Genomic DNA, 20,505 nt, shown 5'->3' on the forward strand with positions numbered 1-20,505 from the left:
ATTTTTGAGTGCCGTGTTTTAGTTTAGTTTAATCAACTGTTGTGTATATTAATTGGTACTGGCGGTGTCACGACCAGTTTCTTGTGTTTCATGATGTCAATTAAATTTATCTCTTCATTTATACCGTCTCAGGGGTAGAAACGCAATTAGTAACGATGACTGCGATGAACATGTCCAGATATGTACGTTCACCCGCGGCTGTCCGCGTAAATACGCCAATGCCCACCACGAACCAAGAATGGGCGTCGCGTACATATGGGTCACGTCCAAAACTACAGAGAAGGGAGCGACTTCACCACAGTCGACATTAAACGCTGCCCGGCACTAACACAGCATCTGCTGACTCGACGCGAAGAAGCCATGCTCCTCCGGGGCTCGCGCGAACGACACAGGGAGCCGGCGATGCCCGGCGGGCACGTCCATTGTTCGCCTGTTTGCCAACCGTCTCCACTCGGAGACGGGACACCGCCCGCGCGGACGTTCGGTTGCTGATTCGATGCTTCTGTGTCCCGCCAAGTTCGGCTCGCTCCGATGCTTGGTTCCGCTAAGACGCAGTGCGCATACTCAAGTCCCGAGGCATGGGAACGTGCGTGTATTTTGTTGGCGAGAATATGGTATCGCCAGTCGCGGTGTTGTTCGACGTCCGAGAGCGGAGGCGGTGTTCGCTGCGTCCTATACGCTTTCCTCGCGGCACCTACTCAAACAGGTGCCCTGTGCATGTGGCGGTCTTCTATCGCTGAATGTGCGCTTCTGTTTGGCCAAAGCGCTGCTCCCGAGTGAGCCGACGTGCTATGAACAGCCGTGCTGGAGAAGTGTACTGAAACTTCTCGTCTTTCGTCTCGATTGTTGCTCCAGTTCTGGGAACCCTTCTTGAATCCCTCCCTGCTTGTTGTTTTGTTTCCGTCGCGGGCCCGTCCGGGTCACTTCCAGAGACACTTGTGCCGGTCTGTCCACACGCGCATTCTTCTTGGAGCATGCGCAAACAGCCGCGACGTAAAGCACGGAAGCAGCCGCAATTTCATCCGTACGGTGAAGCGATCCTAGTTGGGCGGCAAATAGAGTGTATTGGCAAGTACATGTCGGCGTCCTTCAGTTTGCAGGGCTTCAAGTGGGCACAATTTGAAATAAACTAAAGCTGCGCCTCGAGACGGATAATACGCGGCACTTGCCTAGTGGGCCAGGATGAGATTTCGAGCTGCAAACAGCGCCCACGCCACAGCGGAAACGGCCAGCTACTCAGTCGCTGTGGCTTGCTCCCATACTCACTGAGAAACCTGCTCACACGACTGCTCGCCGACTATGGCATTTCAAACGTATAGGCGTGCTTATATTCAGCTGCTTTTTTTCTACCCTTATACTAATATCGCACGTGGGCCTCGGGGGCAAACCTTCAGACACCCCTCTTTGTCGAGAGTCCGCGCGACAGGATGGTTGAGCATGAGCAAGATATTCCTCTACACAAACTGCACTTCATCGATCCGGCTGTTAGATCGAAGCATTCATGCGAGGAATGTCAGGAACAAGCACGATGAAACCACTGGAGGAGAGTTTGGTAACATGAAGAGTATCAAAAATATTTCAATAATGCAGTCTACAGCAACAAAAACCGTCGCTTTCTTATTTTAATAATTGGCGTAATTAGATTCGTTAAGTATCTCCATTACAGCCTATTAAGTTATTAAAGAAATCGAGAATGTGAGCATGTGTGGTAATAACTTCGCGATTACCGGAAACGGAACAAAGATGCAAGGGCGAAGAGAAGCAGATGACTTGAAGGATGTTTTACTTTAAAGAGAGAGCCTACTACGCAAAGCGAACTACGCTTTGCCTAGTTCGCGGCTACACGATATGCGCCATTCTTTCGTACAGCCTGTCACGTTTTTCGTTCTGGTTTAGAGATTAGATAGATAGATAGATAGATAGATAGATAGATAGATAGATAGATAGATAGATAGATAGATAGATAGATAGATAGATAGATAGATAGATAGATAGATAGATAGATAGATAGATAGATAGATAGATAGATAGATAGATAGATAGATAGATAGATAGATAGATAAACTTTATTAAAATAATAATCAGAATAGCCGTTAATGGTCCGGGCCCTTTGTCGAGGGCTCCATTGGTTCGTGCCACCTTCTCAGCTCTCTGGACGAGCTTGAGCAGGTCGTCGAGGGCCGAGCTGGACAGCACTGCCTCCCATCGCTCCCTCGTTGTGTTCGTGTCGTAGTGTTCTATGTTGTGTAGCCTGCAGTCCTACGTAATGTGGTATACGGTTTGTGCGGCTTCGTAGCGCAGGCACTCGTCCAGCAGCAGCAGAAGAAGAAGACGAAGAACAAGCCTACCCGAAAGAGCGGCGGCGTCAAGGTGAGCTGGGGAGCCGAAAACCCTTGGTTTGTTCCGCACTCGGGTGGGGTAGCTAACGAAAAGAACAACACAAACAGCAACCGCGAACAGCCTAGACAGGAGGACGCAGAGAAAATAGCGCTGAGACGCGAATTAGAGCTATCACGCTCTAGGCAGAAAGAGCTAGAACGCCAAATAGCAGAGCTAACGAAGGCAGTGCGAGACGTTAGGTCGAACAGCTCTCCGCAGCCACAGACCGTACAAACCCAAGCCCCATGGCAAGCAGGCAACGAGGACTTCCCCACGTTTAAAGCAGAGATTCAGCAAATGATGCAGCAGATGATGCAGCAACAGCAGCAACAGCAGCAACAAATGCAGCAAGTGCAATTACAAGTCACAGAGCTCCGGAGCAGCATCCGCAAGCAAAAGTTTACCGATAACATTAGAGAGAAGGCCTACCACCGCCCCGCGCTGGCATCCCTCGCCGACACATCCGCAAACAACACCGAGGCTTAAACATGGCCAGTACAACTTTAAGCAAGCAAGAAACCTTAGATATATGGCAATGGAACTGCAGAGGCAACCGTAAGAAGCAGGGCCTCCTCCAACAATGCATTCACACACAACAAACACCGCCCGACATCATATCGCTTCAAGAGACGGGCACGACACCAACGCTCGCAGGATACACGTGTTACGAGACTCAAGAGAAAGGAAGAACGGCAACCCTAGTCAGCAAGGCAGTCATCGCCATAAGCCACGACAGGATAGCCGACACCGACGTAGAGCACGTGATTGTAGAAATTATACCAAAGAAGAAAAGAAAGAGGGGCAGTATATTTATTGTAAATGCATACAGCCCCCCGAAACAGAGGAAGGCAAAATTCTACGAGCTTTTCCATGGCGCACGCAAACTAGCGAAAGACAGCACGCTAATCATCCTAGGAGACTTTAACGCCATGGACAAAAGCTGGGGATACCAAACAGCAAACCCAAAAGGCAAAACGCTAGCGGAGGCAGCAGAGAACACCGACTGCAACCTCCTCACAGACCCAGACACTCCAACCAGAATCGGAAACAGCGTTAGTACCGACACCTGCGCCGACCTCACGTTCATACGAGGAGCGGAACAAGCAGTGTGGGAGAACCTGTTAGAGAACCTGGGTAGTGACCACTACATACTCAAGACGCAAGTAACTTCGGACAGGCTAAGGCGTCAGCTGGGATCGGCAAAAATTACGGACTGGAGCGCTTTTCGAGACGCATGCGATAGGAATCTCGCCGAGAACGGGATCCAATCGATAGAAGAGTGGCGGAAAATGCTCATTGAAAAACAGCGCAAGTACACCAAAGAAATCGCGCGAACGACGCAGACGCCCGAGGTAGACGCCAGACTGCTCAAGCTGTGGGAAGCTAGACGCGGGCTCACCAAGAGGTGGAAGAAACAAAAATACAACAGGAAGCTAAAGATAAAGATCGCAGAAGTCACAGCGAAAGCAGAGGAGTACGCGGCGCAATTGGCAAGGCAAAATTGGCAGCAATTCAGCGACTCCCTCAACGGAACTTTGAACACAGCGAGGACGTGGCATATCCTCAAGGCTCTCATAGATCCGACCAAGACCAAGGCAGAAAACAACAAAACCATCTACCAGTTCATCCACCAGTTCGAGGGACCAGACTCGGAACTCCTGGAGAAGGTACGCGTTAAATGCTTCGGGGACACAAACCCAGCAGCTTACGCAGAGCGCTACCGCGGAAGAGAAAACATTAACCTGGACAGACCCATCACGCGAGAAGAGGTCTACGCAGCGATTCGAAACACAACCAGAAACACAGCCACGGGTGCAGACAAGATAAATAACGCACTCATCCGCAACCTCAGTGAAGAGTTAGTCGCAGAATTAACCGACTTTCTCAACAAACACTGGGAAGCTGAGACCGTTCCCGAGGAGTGGAAGCATGCGGAGGTAGTGATGATTCCTAAACCGGGCAAGAAACTGCAAATTGAGAACCTCAGACCGATCTCGCTCACATCGTGCCTGGGAAAACTGTACGAACGAGTGGTGACGCTGAGACTACAACAGTACATGGAGGACAACGAACTGTATCCCCACAGCATGTTTGGATTCAGAGCAAAATTATCGACCCAAGACGTACTACTTCAAATCAAAGAAGAAGTACTCGGGAACGTCCCCAGGAGTGGGGAGAATATAATAATGGCATTGGATATCAAGGGGGCTTTTGACAATGTAAGCCACGAAGCTATTCTCACGGGCATGAACGACCTGAACTGCGGGAGGAGAGTCTACGGCTACGTCAAAGCCTTCCTTTCAAACAGAACGGCAACGATTGGCCTCGGAGGGCTCCGATCAGAGAAGTTCCTTACTCCAAACAAAGGGACGCCTCAAGGGTCGGTCATCTCCCCCACGCTTTTCAACATAGCAATGATTGGCTTGGCAAAACAGTTAAATGAAATCGACGGCATACACCATGCCATGTATGCCGACGACATCACCATCTGGGTTAACACAGGCTCGCTCAGACAGAAAGAAGAGAAGTTACAAGAGGCAGCCACCTGCGTAGAGGACTACGTCAGAGCAAGAGGGCTAGCCTGCTCCACTGAGAAGTCCGAGCTGCTGAGAGTTTGGAGAGGAAAGCAAAACCGCACAGTCCCCACCAGCGACGAGTTAAAGCTCCACGTCTACCTCGAGGGGAAGCCGATACCGGAAAAGACGCTCATCAGAATCCTGGGGATGTGGATACAGTCAAACCAACGCTGCATCCACACCCTCGCCCTACTCAAGGCATCCACCCTACAAGTGGCCCGCATGATCACGCGCATCTCACACAGACGCCACGGCATGCGAAAGGAGGACACACTCAAGCTGGTCAGAAGCTTGGTCGTCAGCCGAGTGGCATACACCCTTCCATACTACAATCCCATCAAGAGTGAGGTACAACAGGCGGACGCGATTCTACGCAAAGCCTACAAAACCGCACTCCACCTTCCCCACAACACCTCAACCGAAAAGCTCCTAGCCTTAGGACTACACAACACCTTCGACGAATTGAAAGAGGTGCAACTAGTCTCCCAACAACGCAGACTACAGCAGACCCCATCTGGCAGGGAGCTCCTGAAGAAACTAGGCTGCGCCGATCAACTTCAAGAGATACAGAGGACCGAAACAATTCCGGACGAGTATCGCAACACACTGAAAGTAGCACCCATACCCCGGAACATGGATCCCAACCTACACAAAGCACGCAGAGAAGCGAGGGCTGAATACCTACAAAAGACACTAGCACCCCAAGAAACGACAGTATACGTGGACGCATCCACGTACGCCAGAGCAGCGGGGCAGAGCAACAGCAACGCGGTAGCAACGGTGATTGATTCGAACCTACGCGAGATCACCAGCGCATCACTACAAGGCTGTACGATAGTCGAGGCTGAAGAAGCGGCCGTCGCTCTAGCGGCAGCGGAGGGATATCGGTCTAAACGGTCTCTAACAATCCTTACAGACTCGCAAACAGCGTGCCGCAACTACCTACGCGGCAGAATAGGGCACGGAGCGCTCCGCATACTCCGCTCCGGAGACCCCATAACAGAACGACAAACAAAAGAAGAACCAATTAGGCATACGATAGTATGGACGCCGGGACACACGGGAGTGGCAGGGAACCAAGAGGCGGACAGGATAGCTCGAGAGTACACTTAATACCGAGCATCCAACATAGGCGACCTCGAGGAGACCGAACCTGTACCCCAAGACTATTCGGCGATACTAAATTACTACAAGGGCTGCAGAAAGCGGTATCCACCACCGCACAACTCCCTTAGCAGAGAGGACTCTGTCGCGTGGAGGCAGCTACAAACGGGATCGTACCCGAACCTAAACGTACTCAGCAAAATTTATCCCACACAATACAATGACAAATGCCCCTGGTGCCACGAAACACCCACGCTGTATCACATAACGTGGGCATGCCAGAAGATAGACGTGGTACCCGTTATACCAAACCCGAGTGCGGAGCAATGGGAGGGAGTGCTCTCCAGCGATCGCCAGGTCGACCAAGAAGGTCTGATTCGGCGAGCACAACTGGAAGCAGCATCCAGCGGAGCCCTGGACTAAGGGCAACCGACCGTTGTGCTAGAAGATGGACGATTCCATCTGAAGACCGCAGAAGACCAGTGAATCTAGAGCTGATAAAGTTTTTCACTCACTCACTCCCTGTAGGCTGTGGGGTGTATGCGATGTAATATGTGTAGGTTCGTGTAAGTTCCTTTCTGGAGCCTACGCCAGGCAGCGGCATTATCCGTCTTTAGATTTCGATGGGGTAGCGAATATCACAAGCGATTCCCTCTGTGGTAGTTCACGTTCATGTAACAGGAACATACCGTTAGGGCCGAGATCATGCAATTCTGCTTTTGTACGCAGGATAAAAAGCCGTAGATGCGGAGCTACAGTAATGTGGAAAGTTGGGTTAGTTGGTGAATAATTATACCTTCCTGGTGAAGCAAGGCATTGACACGAGTGTCGTCTTTGCTTGTGTGTCTTCGCCGTGTCCGTGTCAGTGCGCTGCTTCACCATAAAGGTATGACGCTGAGCTACACATGGTCTGTGATGACTGAGTTGAAAAGGTTGCGTTTAGCCAGACACTCTCGTTCATTACGCTTGTCACACGTGTCGTCTATAAGCAGGGCTTACTTCCGCAGCAATACCTCGCGCCGATGTAACGGATCTTTCCGTTCGCATGTGTTCTGTTCCATTGACCGGCCGCCTTGGCTAGTGGTATATACAGCAAGAGGATAGGCTGTAATTTTTTTTATGCGAACAATGACATCGTGAGAGCTTATTGTAAATACGTGCCCTCGTCCATAAGAGAAGGGGTACTAAGGTAAGCGGAATAAATTTCGACAACCGGGGTTTCTTTTTAACTGCAGCTACAAGCATTTACGGCTCGTTCGTGATTTTAATGCTACATCATTGTAAACGGATTGCGCCACTCTGTATAGGCAGCTGTCTTACAAAGAATACGTGCTGTGGCACCTGCCACACCTTTCAGAGAATGGCTGCGGCGCGAGAGTATCACGCGTCTCATCAAGCCCCAGTGGTGGAAAGACGTCTAATGCCACCGTCAATCATGCATTTCTTCAGAGCATTGCAGGTGAACTGCACCCCCGCTTTGGAGCTGTCTAACATAAAACTACAGGTGTCTTGAACTTGTGCAAGTGTGCCACATATATGCGCAAAATGGCAAGTTTGTAGGAAACACGAGGTACCGGAACGCGACTTTGGTGAACTACCGTTTCTACGGCAAGCCATGACGCACGCGCAGGGAGCCCTATGTAGGCACGTCACAGCATTGACAACCTAAGCATTGGTAGGGCAGTTGTCGGTTCTAACTTCTGTCTGAGTCTTTCCGCTACGCCTAATGTGGACATTTATTAAAAAATTAAATTCTACGTAGTGAATTAGGCCACTTGTTGCTACGTCATTGATTAGCTACTCCGACACCAGTTCTATTTCTGCTTGAAAAGAAGGAATAGTTTTTTTATAATGTTTAATTAATCCGCAATACACTGTGCGAACACAGAGGTAAGCTTAGGGAGCCCTTCACAAGGTGAACTCTGAGAACACAATCTGATCAATCGATTCTTTTCTTGCCTGGTTCAAATGAGAAATAATAGGGGACTAAGACACCCCTGTGTATGCGTTATTATACTTTTCAATCGTTTCTTTTTTCAGGATCATGACGACGAGGAAACAGTGAGTTCAAAATTGAGACACTTCTAAGCGTCGCGGTTGAAAAAGCTACTAATAATTTCGTACGATGCAATGAGCCTTTCTTACTTAATCCTAAGTTTATCTCGTCTGCGCAGGTCGATTTAATCATACAGCGATATGATTTAGGCATTTAATGTAAAATTTTAGCACTAGTTTGTGTACTGCACGTTAGTACTCTAACTTGGATAACATTTTTAGCGCCAGGAAACGAGTACAGAAGGGAGATCGACAACACAACTAGCGCATCGTGTTTTCAACGTCTCCCTTCTGTCCTGTTCCGCTGGCGCTAGGAATGTTATGCAAGTAAAATGTTACCTTCCAACCTCTGCTTCACGTGACAGATATGGCCGAGTCTCTCCATTTCACACGATTTAGGGTTGACTGTTGCAGAAAAAAAAAGTTGTGAAAGGTCAGCTAACCGTGCCTGGCATAACTGTCACTTATACGCCGGCATTTCAGCAGACAGCATACTTTTTACTGAAGCCCACAGAGTTGAATGGCTTAGAACCAGATACTGCACTCATAACAGGTGCATCTCGTTCCAGGAAAGCCATTGACGATGGCTACATACCTTCTAAGAGTTGGAGAAATTGTTTCCATAGCCCTCATGAAGTAGCCGAGCTTCGTACCCTTCAGGTAGTAGAAGATAAATAACTAACTATTTAAATACAGCATATATTAGTACGAAGCCTGTTAAGATGCGTTATAAACTCGTGTAAGGGCAGCACTATTTCTTTTTCAAAATTTTGACGAGGTGCGGCCCTTGCACGGGGCCGAACCTTGGGGCAAAAATGGCGCCGGCGCATCCGGCGACTAGTGCACACCCTGGCTCTAGCCATCTAGCAGCGGCACTGGAAAGTACACAGCGCGCTAAAATTCACCGGTGCGGGTGCGCGGCATCCGAGCGCCAAACGCGATTGCTTCTCCGTTGGAAATCTTACAGGGGTGCTGTTTATGGCCAGGGTAATGTATAACTTTCGTGCCCGCACACAAATAGCTGTCACAAATAAAGTATCATGCTCCCGTAAGCACTCGAACCCCCTTAAGCAAGCAAAGAATGCAATGGCTCATAGCCCCGTCAGGCAGATGCTCCAAGCACTCAGAAAAGTGAACAGCGCTAACATTTTTTGTAATGACGCGTAATATGTACAGTACAGAATGTTCAAAACTGTTATGATCAATGGCTCATACGCCCGTAAGCAAGCGAAAAATGCAGTGACTCGTAGCCCGCAAGGATCATGACTACACACTTTGCATCGGTTAGTTGCGATGACACCAACCCTGTGGTCGTTTTGACTGATTTCAATATGGTTTTGTCGGGACGGAAAAGGCAGTGGTTTACGCATTTCGTGTTGCAGACATATCGCTTGCGACGCCACACCAATCCGGCCCAAGCGACCACCCAGCGGTGTACGTGAATCGAATTGACATTCTCAAAAAAATTGTTTGCAGTTGCAAGTATGCCGATCAGTGTACGTCATCATCATCTTCCTCTTTTACTTCTTCTTCTTCTTCAGCCTGTTTTATGTCCACTGCAGGACTAAGGCCTCTTCCTGCGATCTCCAATTACCCCTGTCCTACGCCAACCGATCGAACTTGCGCTCGCGAATTTCCTAATTTCATCGCTAGTCTTCTGCAGCCCTTGACTGCGTTTCCCTTCTCTTGGTGCCCATTCTGTAACCCTACACTCTTAGGCAAAGTTACACCCTTCGGCTTGCCCCTTCTGCCACACAAACAATAATCGTCATCTGCCTTGATGCGTTTCCTTTCTTTATCGCTGCAAGCCCGGAACTTTCCAGTGACGAACGGCACGCGCGTTATCAGAAGGGGCACTCCAAAGGGTGTAAACTGTTCTATGCTGATAACTCGCGTGCCGTTCGTTACTGGAAAGTACCGGGCTCGCAGCGTTAAAGAAAGGAAACGCATCAAGGCAGATAACGATTATTGTTGTGTGGCAGAAGGGGCAAGCCGAAGGGTGTAACTTTGCCTAAGAGTGTAATGGTTCAACGGTTATCTAAGCGGCGCATTACATCACCTACCCAGCTCCATTTTTTTTTGGTGTCGATTAGAATATCGTCTATACCCGTTTGCTCTCTGATCCAAACCGCTCACTCTCTGTCTCCTCACGTTATGCCTAGCAATCTTCGTTCCATCGCTCTTTGCGCGGTCCTTAAATTGTTCTCAAGCTTCTTTGTCAGTCTCCAAGTCTATGCCCTATATGTCAGCACTTGCAAAATGCACTGATTATACACCTTCCTTTTCAATGATAATTGTAAGCTTCCACTCAGGAGCTGACAATGTCTGCCGTATGCGAACCAACTCATTTTTATTCTTCTATGAATTTCCTTCTCGTGATCACGGTTCCCTGTGATCAATTGACCTAGGTAAACGTACTTCTTCACAAACTCTAGAGGCTGACTGGCAATCCTGAGCTCTTGCTCCTTTGCCCGGTTATTCATCCTTATGTTTGTCTTCTGCATATTAATCTTAAACCCTACTCTTGCACTCTCCCTACTAAGGTCCTCAATAATTTGTTGTAACTCGTCTACATTGTTGCTGAATCAAACAATGTCATCGGAAAACCGAAGGCTGCTGAGATATTCTTCGTCGACCCTTACTCCGAAGCCTTTACAGTTTAATAGCTTGGATACTTCTTCCAAGCATGCAGAGAATAGCATTGGAGAGATTGTGTCTCCCTGTCTGACCCCTTTCTTTATAGGTATCTTTCTGCTTTTTTGTGTAGAATTAAGGTAGCTATAGAACCTCTGTAGATACTTTCCAAGCTATTTACGTAAGCGTTCTGTACTCCTTGATTACGCAATGCCTTTATGACTGCTGGTATCTGTACTGAATCAAATGCCTTTTCGTAATCTATGAAACCATATAGAGAGACTTATTGTACACTGCGTATTTCTCAATTACCTGGCTAATGACATGGATATGATCCATTGTAGAGTATCCCTTCCTGAAGTCAGCCTGTTCCCTTGATTGAATAAAGTCCAGCGTCGCCCATGTTCTATTGGAGATAATTTTGGTAAATATTTTATATAACACTGAGAGTAAGCTCATCATCATCATCATCAGACCGGTTACGGCCACTGCAGGGCAAAGGCCTCTCCCATACTTCTCCAACCACCCCGGTCATGTACTAATCGTGGCCATGTTGTCCCTGCAAAATTCTTAATCTCATCCGCCCACCTAACATTCTACCGCTCCCTGCAACGCTTCCCTTCCCTTGGAATCCATTCCGTAACCCTTAATGACCATCGGTTATCTTCCCTCCTCATTACATGTCCTGCCCATGCCCATTTATTTTTCTTGATTTCAACTAAGATGTCATTTACCCGCGTTTGTTCCCTCACCCAATCTGCTCTTTTCTTATTCCTTAACGTTACACCCATCATTCTTCTTTCCATAGCTAGTTCCGTCGTCCTCAATTTAAGCAAAACCCTCTTCGTAAGCCTCCAGCTTTCTGCCCCATACGTGAGTACTGGTAAGACACAGCTGTTATACACTTTTCTCTTGAGGGATAGTGGCAACCTATCCCTCAAGTTGCAACGGTTCATGATTTGAGAATGCCTGCCAAATGCACCCCAGCCCATTCTTATTCTTCTGGTTATTTCAGTCTCATGATTCGGATCCGTGGTCATTACCTGCCCTAAGTACATGTATTCCCTTACCACTTCCAGTGCCTCGCTACCTATCGTAAACTACTGTTCTCTTCCGAGAGCGTTAAACATTACTTTAGTTTTCTGCAGATTAATTTTCAGACCCACCCTTCTGCTTTGCCTCTCCAGGTCAGTGAGCATGCATTGCAATTGGTCTCCTGAGTTACTAAGCAAGGCACTATCATCAGCGAATCGCAAGTTGCTAAGGTATTCTCCATCAACTTTTATCCCCAATTCTTCCCACTCCAGGTCTCTGAATATCTCCTCTAAACACGTTGTGAATAGCATTGGTGAGATCGTATGTCCCTGTCTGACGCCTTTCTTTATTGCGATTTTGTTGCTTTCTTTATGGAGGACTACGGTGGCTGTGGAGCCGCTATAGATGTCTTTCAGTATTTTTACATATGGTTCGTCTACACCCTGATTCCGTAATGCCTTCATGACTGCTGCGGTTTCGACTGAATCAAACGCTTTTTCGTAATCAATGAAAGCTACATATAAGGGTTGGTTATATTTCGCACATTTCTCTATCACCTGATTGATAGTGTGAATATGGTCTATTGTTGAGTAGCCTTTACGGAATCCTGCCTGGTCCTTTGGTTGACAGAAGTCTAAGGTGTTCCTGATTCTGTTTGCGATTACCTCAGTAAATACATTGTAGACACCAGACAGTAAGCTGATTGGTCTATAATTGTTCAAGTCTTTGGCGTTCCCTTTCTTATGGTTTAGGATTATGTTAGCGTTCTTCCAATATTCCTTAAGCTCGAGGTCATAAGGCATTGTGCATATAGGGTGGCCAGTCTTTCTAGGACAATGTTCCCACCATCCTTGAACAAATCTGCGGTTACCTGATCCTCCCCAGCTGCCTTCCCCCTTTGCATAGCTCCCAAGGCGTTCTTTACTTTTTCAGGTGTTACTTGTGGGATTTCAAGTTCCTCTAAACCATTCTCTCTCACGTTATCGTCGTGGGAGCTACTGGTACTGTGTAAATCTCTATAGAACTCCTCAGCCACTTGAAGTATCTCATCCATATTAGTAACGATATTGCCGGCTTTGTCTCTTAACGCATACATCTGATTCTTGCCTCTTCCTAGTTTCTTCACTGCTTTTAGGCTTCCTCCGTTCCTGAGAGCCTGTTCAATTCTATCCATATTATAGTTCTTTATGTCAGCTGTCTTACGCTTGTTGATTACCTTGGAAAGTTCTGCCAGTTCTATTCTAGCTGTAGGGTTAGAGGCTTTCATTCATTGGCATTTCTTGATCAGATCTTTCGTCTCCTGCGATAGCTTACTGGTATCCTGTCTAGTGGAGTTACCACCGACTTCTATTGCACACTCGTTCGTGATGCCCACAAGATTGTCGTTCATTGCTTCAACACTAAGGTCCTCTTCCTGAGTTAAAGCCGAATACCTGTTCTGTAGCTTGATCCGGAATTCCTCTAGTTTCCTTCTTACCGCTAACTCATTGATTGGCTTCTTATGTACCAGTTTCTTCCGTTCCCTCCTCAAGTCTAGGCTAATTCGAGTTCTTACCATCCTATGGTCACTGCAGCGCACCTTGCCGAGCACGTCCACATCTTGTATGATTGTAGGGTTAGCGCAGAGTATGAAGTCTATTTCATTTATAGTCTCGCCATTTGGGCTCCTCCACGTCCAGTTTCGGCTAACCCGCTTGCGGAAGAACGTATTCATTATCCGCATATTATTCTGTTCTGCAAATTCTACTAATAACTCTACCCTGCTATTCCTAGAGCCTATGCCATATTCCCCCACTTACTTGTCTCCAGCCTGCTTCTTGCCTACCTCGGCATTGAAGTAGAGAGTAAGCTAATGAGCCTATATTTTTTCAATTCTTTGACGTCTCCCTTTTTCTGGATTAGTATAATGTGTGCATTCTTCCAGTTTTCTGGGACCTTTGCAGTCGATAGACACTTGTATAAACAGCCGCCAGGTTTCCAAGTATTAGATCTCCTCCAGCTTTGATTGAATCGACTGTTATTCCTTGTTCTCCTGCCGCTCTTCCTCGTTTAATGTCTTGCAAGGCCCTTCTCACCTCGTCGCTAGTTATAGGAGGAGTTTCTGTATCCTGTTCGTTACTGTTTCTAATTGAGGTATCCTGACTCTTCTGGGTATTGTATAGGTCAATATAAAATCCTTCTCCTTCTTTTACTATGTCTTCGAGATTGCTAATTATATTACTATGCTTATATTTCATACATCTTGGTGTGTCCTATGCCAAGTTTCTTTCTCACCTACTTCAGGCTGCGTCCATTTTTTAGAGCGCAGCTCTTTGGCGTCCGTTCCTGGGTTTCGCGTCGTCGTCGGCCTCGTAACCAGCTCCGCCCCCCTTTCATCCTCCCAGCGCTAGCAGCGACCGACTGATACCGCTGGATGCCGCTGACGCCGCTAGAGAGTCAAGATAACGTGACTGCATAGAACACCGTCGCCGCCATGCAGAAAGAGGAGGAAAGGGTCCCCCCCCCTGTTCTTGTGTGGCGGATAGGGTGCTCTTCAGTTGCCGACGCGCCGGTTATTCGTTGTCCCTGAAACCAACTCCGCAGCTGGGGTTGACTCACTATCGGCGTCAGCGGCATCAGTCAGTCGCTGCTATCTCTTCCCTCCTCCCTTTATCGTGTTGTCCGCTTGCTGCGCGCGCTTCTGCCCCCATCGTTTGTCGCTGGGTGTACACGCCGCCCCCCTCCCCCCTCTTTCTGCGAGTCTCCGGTTGTCAAAGCGCCGGCTCGAACTTAATTCCTTTCTTCGCTCCTCCTCCAATGCAACCCCTGTGCGGTGGCAATCAGAGAGCCAGATCGGTGGCGGCGGATCTGTATATGTGCACCGCCCGAGCCGAAATTGCCGCTGTCGTTCGCCCTGTGCGGTGGCAATCAGAGAGGCAGATCGGTGGCGGCTTGACATAAAGACAAACAGCAATTTCCTAACACTTATGCGGGAGAACATCCCGTTCCTCTCGCTCGTAACGCGTCCCACGGCTGTGACAACCTCGCGAGGCACTTGTATAGATCTCGTCTTTGAGAATCAAGCATTGGTGTACCAAGTCGAACATATATCAGTCTATTTCTCCGACCACAAAGCTTCCTTCATGACTGTCAAGAACTGTTAGTGGAGTCTTTGTTAAAGGAATACGTGTGAAAAAAAAAATTCTGTGATAGCGCATACATGTGTTGCTCGATTTCTTTGCCTCAATCTATCGAAAAGGTGAAACAGCTTATTTGCTGCGCTCAAATTTCGCATTAGGAAGTAACGTAATCGTCGGTAATTTTTTACGACTTCCGCAGTCTTTCTCATGTTATAGTTTCAAATATCACTCATTTTCGCCTTATTGATCAGTTTTGACAGTTTCGCGAATTCTATCTTACCTCTTGAGTTGGACACTTTCATTATTTGTCGTTTCTTTATAAGGTCCTTTGTTATTTGGTAGAGCTTGCCTACTGGTTCCTTTGGTGCCTTTCCTCTCACTTCAATTGCTGTGTATATCATAGCGATCATCATATATCATAGCAGTGTATATCAGAGCGACCACAATGCCATTGGGACTGCCGCTACGGAGTGACTATGAGTGATGCAATAAAGTCTTTACCACAAGTTTTTTTATCACGAAGTATGTAGCTCCGCTGGTCATCCACCTTCAGAAGGCGGAATGGCCTTAAATATCCCTACCCTCCTCGAAAAAAAAAATGTTGAGCTGCCAAGCTGCTGGTGAGGCCCTTGCACTAGTCTATACTACTTTGGATGTTTTACTAATTGACGTACACATCTTACTAGACACAACAAGGAGTGACAAATAATAAAAAAAAACTGATGGCTCTCATAATGTGTAGATTTCCAGTGATATGCCTGTTGATCACGCAACTCTACGATAGCACTAAAAAAATGAGAAGTATGCTAACGCTTGGTTAACGACGATTCTAACGATTATGCTAACATTTTTAAATTCTACAGCAGCCTTGTTTCTTCACAAGATTGCGTTCGGGAATCCTCGACTGAACTCATTTTACGTATTTGTTGCAGAATGAACAAAATAACCAAGGGATAACCAGAATAACCGAGTGTTTAGATTACCTAAGAAATTGACGCTATGCACCAGCAACATTGGAAGCAATGTAATCTGTGACTGGCTCCCTGTTGACGCACAAGATAGAATTTTAGTCCAAACGTAATCAAAAGCATATACTGCATCCTTACCTGAAATGGTTTCCCTTTTATGCTGCTTTGTTAAAAAAAAAATGGCGAAATGCTCTATATTATTTCTAGCATGGTAAAGTGTTGCCGTTCGTTCTGGTCAGCTGTGCTATGTAACCCTGACATGTGTGCGCCAACGGCTCGCCGTACATACAGGGGCAAACACGTAGTCTAGCTTTCCTTCCCTCTTTGTGCATAATGCCTTTCGTCATCCTGACGTATAGAAATAGTGGAAGACTGAAATGGCTTTGAGTAGCAAAGCATAAATAGGAATTATTCATAGAGAACAATCATTGAAATATGAACCCACCATTGGTGTCCGTATTGCGCTGAATGGGAGACAGCACCATAAGTAGCAGTGCTGGATGTTTGACAATCTTAATTGTACTTACTTATGTTGCCAATGCATTGAAGGCAGTAACATCAGCACTCTCTAGCAACGTGTATGAGAGTGCTGTAGGTATCCACGTGCTCAAATTGAAGAGAAAATCACCGTGCGTGTGTCGAGTAATTCTGCGAACCCGTAGCAAAAGCTGGAAGCAAGGAAACCACAAAGGAAGAACAATATATATTTAGGTTCAGTTGAGGCAGTTTCGAATACGGATGCAATAAAACGTCTCAGCACACGTTAATGTTGTGGTTAGCTTCGCCGGCATTTGCTGCTGTAGCGACATCGTGCCGTTTGTCGCATATTCTTTCCCGATCAGCAAACGTTGTACCTAAAATTTTTTTTATACCGTTCATTTCCTTTGCTCCTAATCTCTTTTTTCTCGTTTTTCCTAGGAAGAGGACAAACGTTTTGTAAGCGCTCCCTTGTTTTTACCTTTTGCATACAACCAATTGTTTTACATTTTATCGCACTTCTTAAAATGTTCTGTACGCTCTTTTATATATAAACGAACATCGTCCGCTCCTTGCAGAATCTTCGTTGTTTATCTACACAGGTTTTTTTTTTTTAAGCTTAATTTCTCGCAGTCTTAGAGGAGGCTGCATATGAGTGCTGCGCTCGTGCCATTTTGTAAAGTGCGCAAAAGTAATCTGCAAGAGGGAGAGAGAGATAGAGAGAGGGAGAGGCAGAAGGGGAGGAAAGACAGGGAGGTTAGCCAGTGTAAGTACCGGCTGGCTACCCTGTGTTGGGGAAAGGGGTAAAGGAAATAAAAGGAGAAAGAAGAAGAAAAAAGAAAAGGAAAAGAGACATTTCAGACAGTAACGCGGTGCTACGCGTGACAACATTCAAAGACGGTCGCGCCATTCGTATGTCTTTAAAAAAACTTCAGCGAGGTCCTTAAGGCCTTGAGTTCCGAAGCCCGTCAATGCAATAGTATAGATAGTTATTGCGTATCTTTATCGCTCTTAGAAAAAGAGGCTCAGCTTCTGAAAGTATCAACATGCACCTTTTCAGGAGCTACCAAAACTCGACAAGTTCATTTTGCGACTCTACGAGAAATAGATTGCCAAAACGAGAATTCCCCTGCTGTCATTTGCAAAGCTGAAGTTCCCGCCTTGTACACGCATAACATGGGATTCCGTGTTACGATTTGTCGATATAGAATGTTTATATTGCCATAACAGGACACAGATGGTTCTGTACGTTAGCCGCTTGGTCGCGAATGCAAGGGAAAACAGAAATGCTACATAAAGACATATACTCATTAAAGGGGTCCTGTAAATTTTGCGCTTGTTAAACTATTCGGAATCAATAACTGTCGGGTCTATTTTATAAAATGTATTGTACACTCAAGAGCCTCAACCATGGCATCTCGCAAATTCTAATGTTTGCAGAGTGCGTTATTTTTTAAGAAAGTTATTTAGTACTTTAAGAAAGCAGTACTTCCGAGATCTGTGCAGACTTAATGCTTACCGTCATCTAGAAAGGCTCATATAAATCGCTCAAACCTCGACAGAAAATTTCTTCAAACCATTTGCCATACCGAACACAGATGGACAAATGCCAGGTCAACTTCACGCATCCTGCCGATTTTATGTAAGATACAGTATGGGTAGCTTTAAAAAAAATAGTGGCAATGACGTGTTTCCGGCTTCCGCAATCGCCTGCGTCGTTTGGAGTTCGCAAAAGAATGGCTGCAGAAATTGGTTTCCGTTACTCCGAGAGAGCCGGCGTGGGCCTTGCGAGTGGCACGACGCCTACGGGTGCACGTCGCGAAGTATTTGCCTGGCACGTGCTGCAGCAAATAAGTTTGTTATTCTAGAAAACATTCTCTAAGCACGTCTTGAATGTACGTCGTGATGCCTGGTGCCTTAAAGCAGCGATACTTGCACTTGCTAGTTATGTGCAAGACAAAGACGTCATTGATGGTTTCTCCATTTTTGAACGGCTGCTGCAGACCGCCACTAGATGGAATCCCTGAATATATTGTTGCCTCTCTGACATCATGCGCGCACGAAGACACAGTGAAAACAAAAGCTAAATAAAAACCGCTCTTCGAGCGCGCACACGCACGCACGCACACGCACATGCACACACACACGCGCGCACACACACACATACATACACACACGCGCGCACAGACACACGCACACACACACATGCACACACACACACACGCACACACACATGCACACACACACACACACACATACACACACACGCGCACACACACACGCACACACACACGCGCACACGCGCACATACACACACGCGCGCACACACACGCACACACACACACGCACACACACACACACACACACACACACACACACACACACACACACACACACACACACACACACACACACACACACACACACACACTCGCGCGCGCGCGCGCGCGCGCACAAAACAAGGTTCTGTCACACTGTTATCGAAAATAGACGTGACGTCCTGGCATAAAACCGAACGAAACACGTTTTCTCTTAAATAAATAAGTTTTTTGAAGCACTTCGCAATGCAATAGTGCCATTCACGATTTGTTAATACCGTATTACTATGTGCAGCAACCTCTCAAGCACTCACGTTCTGCCTGTCAAGTGTTTCAGGTTGATGATTCACATCAAGCAAGGAATCTGGTTCTCGACAAAAAAAAAAAAGAGAAGAGTACCTTTTTGCTATAGTGCACAGCCTTGCAATGCTCGCAGTGCCAGGCTCTAGTCCTCCGAGAAATACGGAATACTCACCCATTAAATTGATCGATCACGAGCATATAATAACTAGTTCGCTTAAAACGGCACCTTATTGTTTTGACACTTGAAGTGGCGCAAAATATTTCTGCTAAAATCGCGCCTTGCAACAACATTGCCTTGACTCACTGTCCTTTATCCCTTTTCTCATTCCGCAGGATGGGTTGTTGAGCGTAAGTTAACAAATTTTTGTTATTGTCTGCGAACTCGTCAAGACGCTTGAAGAATGCGCGCCCTTCTTGCGAAAAGCTCTATAGAACGAGAAAGATCTACAGAGTCAATCTGCGGTCAGCACTGTACAAAAATACATCGCTATTTTTCGAATTCTCATGCAGGTAAATTGAGCGGCGGTAGTGCGTAGCGCCCAAATGTAGGAAAGAGGACAGAGGAAAGTTATGCGCGTAAAACAGCAGCCATGGCGTGGTAAAAAACTACGCGTTGTAGTTGCGATTCTTGTGCCCACGAAATATTCCAGTTAGTTATTTATTAAGCAGGCCACTTTTTAGGAAACTGCCGCATAATAGCTTGAACACAGCCTCAGCATGTAGCCCATACATTTCTACAGAAGGAGACGCATCCGCGACTCGAGAGATGTCATTCAGGAATGAACAGCCGGAAGCTCCGACAAAGAAGACAAGACCCTACATCGCATCATCAGAAGACATCGTTGAAAAGCACACGCATACGGGCGCTCGAAATTGCAGCTACATAGAGGAGCAGTGAAGTAAATCGAAGTCACCTGGAAGAACTAGCCCAAACAAGAAAACGTCGTGCAGATCAAGCATATCTTTTCGTTAAGTATTTCTCATTCTACATCTTGCCTTAGCTCACTCCGCTCCAGTTCTCGTCACCCGTTATTCACGGTGAGCCTCCACTTTCAGCTCCTGGTTCCTCTCTCGGAAGCTCTTTTCCCGGCCTTTCAACATCAGCCCGCTTACCTCTCGATTCCCGGCGCATTTTCTTCGAAGGTCGCGAGAGGGGAACAAAATTAGAGACGTAGAAAAACAGTACCTCTCTTCATCTATCGGCCTCGTCTGCGCCTCTCTCTTCGGGAGCTTTCTTCCTGTTTCTCTTGTAAGCATTTTTGCAAGTGATTTGCGTAGTGCATACTGTGTGCATACCGAATGCATGCTCCCGAATGACGTACACTTTCATCTTTGCTTTCTTCTGCCATCGGCACTTTCGTTTCACCCGCTTCTAAACCCCGCTGCGTAGGGAAGCTGTCGACGTGCCATACACGAAATCCGCTTTCGCCCGTCGAGATTCTCGTCAGAGTCTGTCACTTGAGATATCAGAAAGCGGGCCCCGTGTGGCTATTACGCGCCGCCACGAAATGGGGAAACACGCTTTCGCATCGAGTGC

The 20,505-nt window shown here is 47.0% G+C and overlaps 1 protein-coding gene across 8 annotated transcripts in view; it reads left to right on the forward strand.

Annotated features, from left to right (window-relative positions):
* Positions 1 to 20,505, forward strand: part of LOC142576592 (uncharacterized) — a 130,230-nt gene that overhangs the window by 67,104 nt on the left and 42,621 nt on the right. For 6 of the 8 annotated variants that reach the window (XR_012826878.1, XM_075686785.1, XM_075686786.1 and 3 more), the window contains exon 3: positions 8,100 to 8,120. The exons of the other annotated variants lie outside the window; for them this stretch is intronic. Coding sequence is in view for 5 of the 6 variants with exons in the window: in XM_075686785.1 (XP_075542900.1) it covers positions 8,100 to 8,120 (21 nt within the window). In the remaining variant the exon portion in view is untranslated. The remainder of the gene's footprint in view (positions 1 to 8,099; positions 8,121 to 20,505) is intronic. 8 annotated transcript variants of the gene reach the window in all.

Source organism: Dermacentor variabilis, chromosome 3 (genome assembly GCF_050947875.1).
Source record: "Dermacentor variabilis isolate Ectoservices chromosome 3, ASM5094787v1, whole genome shotgun sequence".
In the NCBI taxonomy this organism is placed as follows: domain Eukaryota; kingdom Metazoa; phylum Arthropoda; class Arachnida; order Ixodida; family Ixodidae; genus Dermacentor; species Dermacentor variabilis.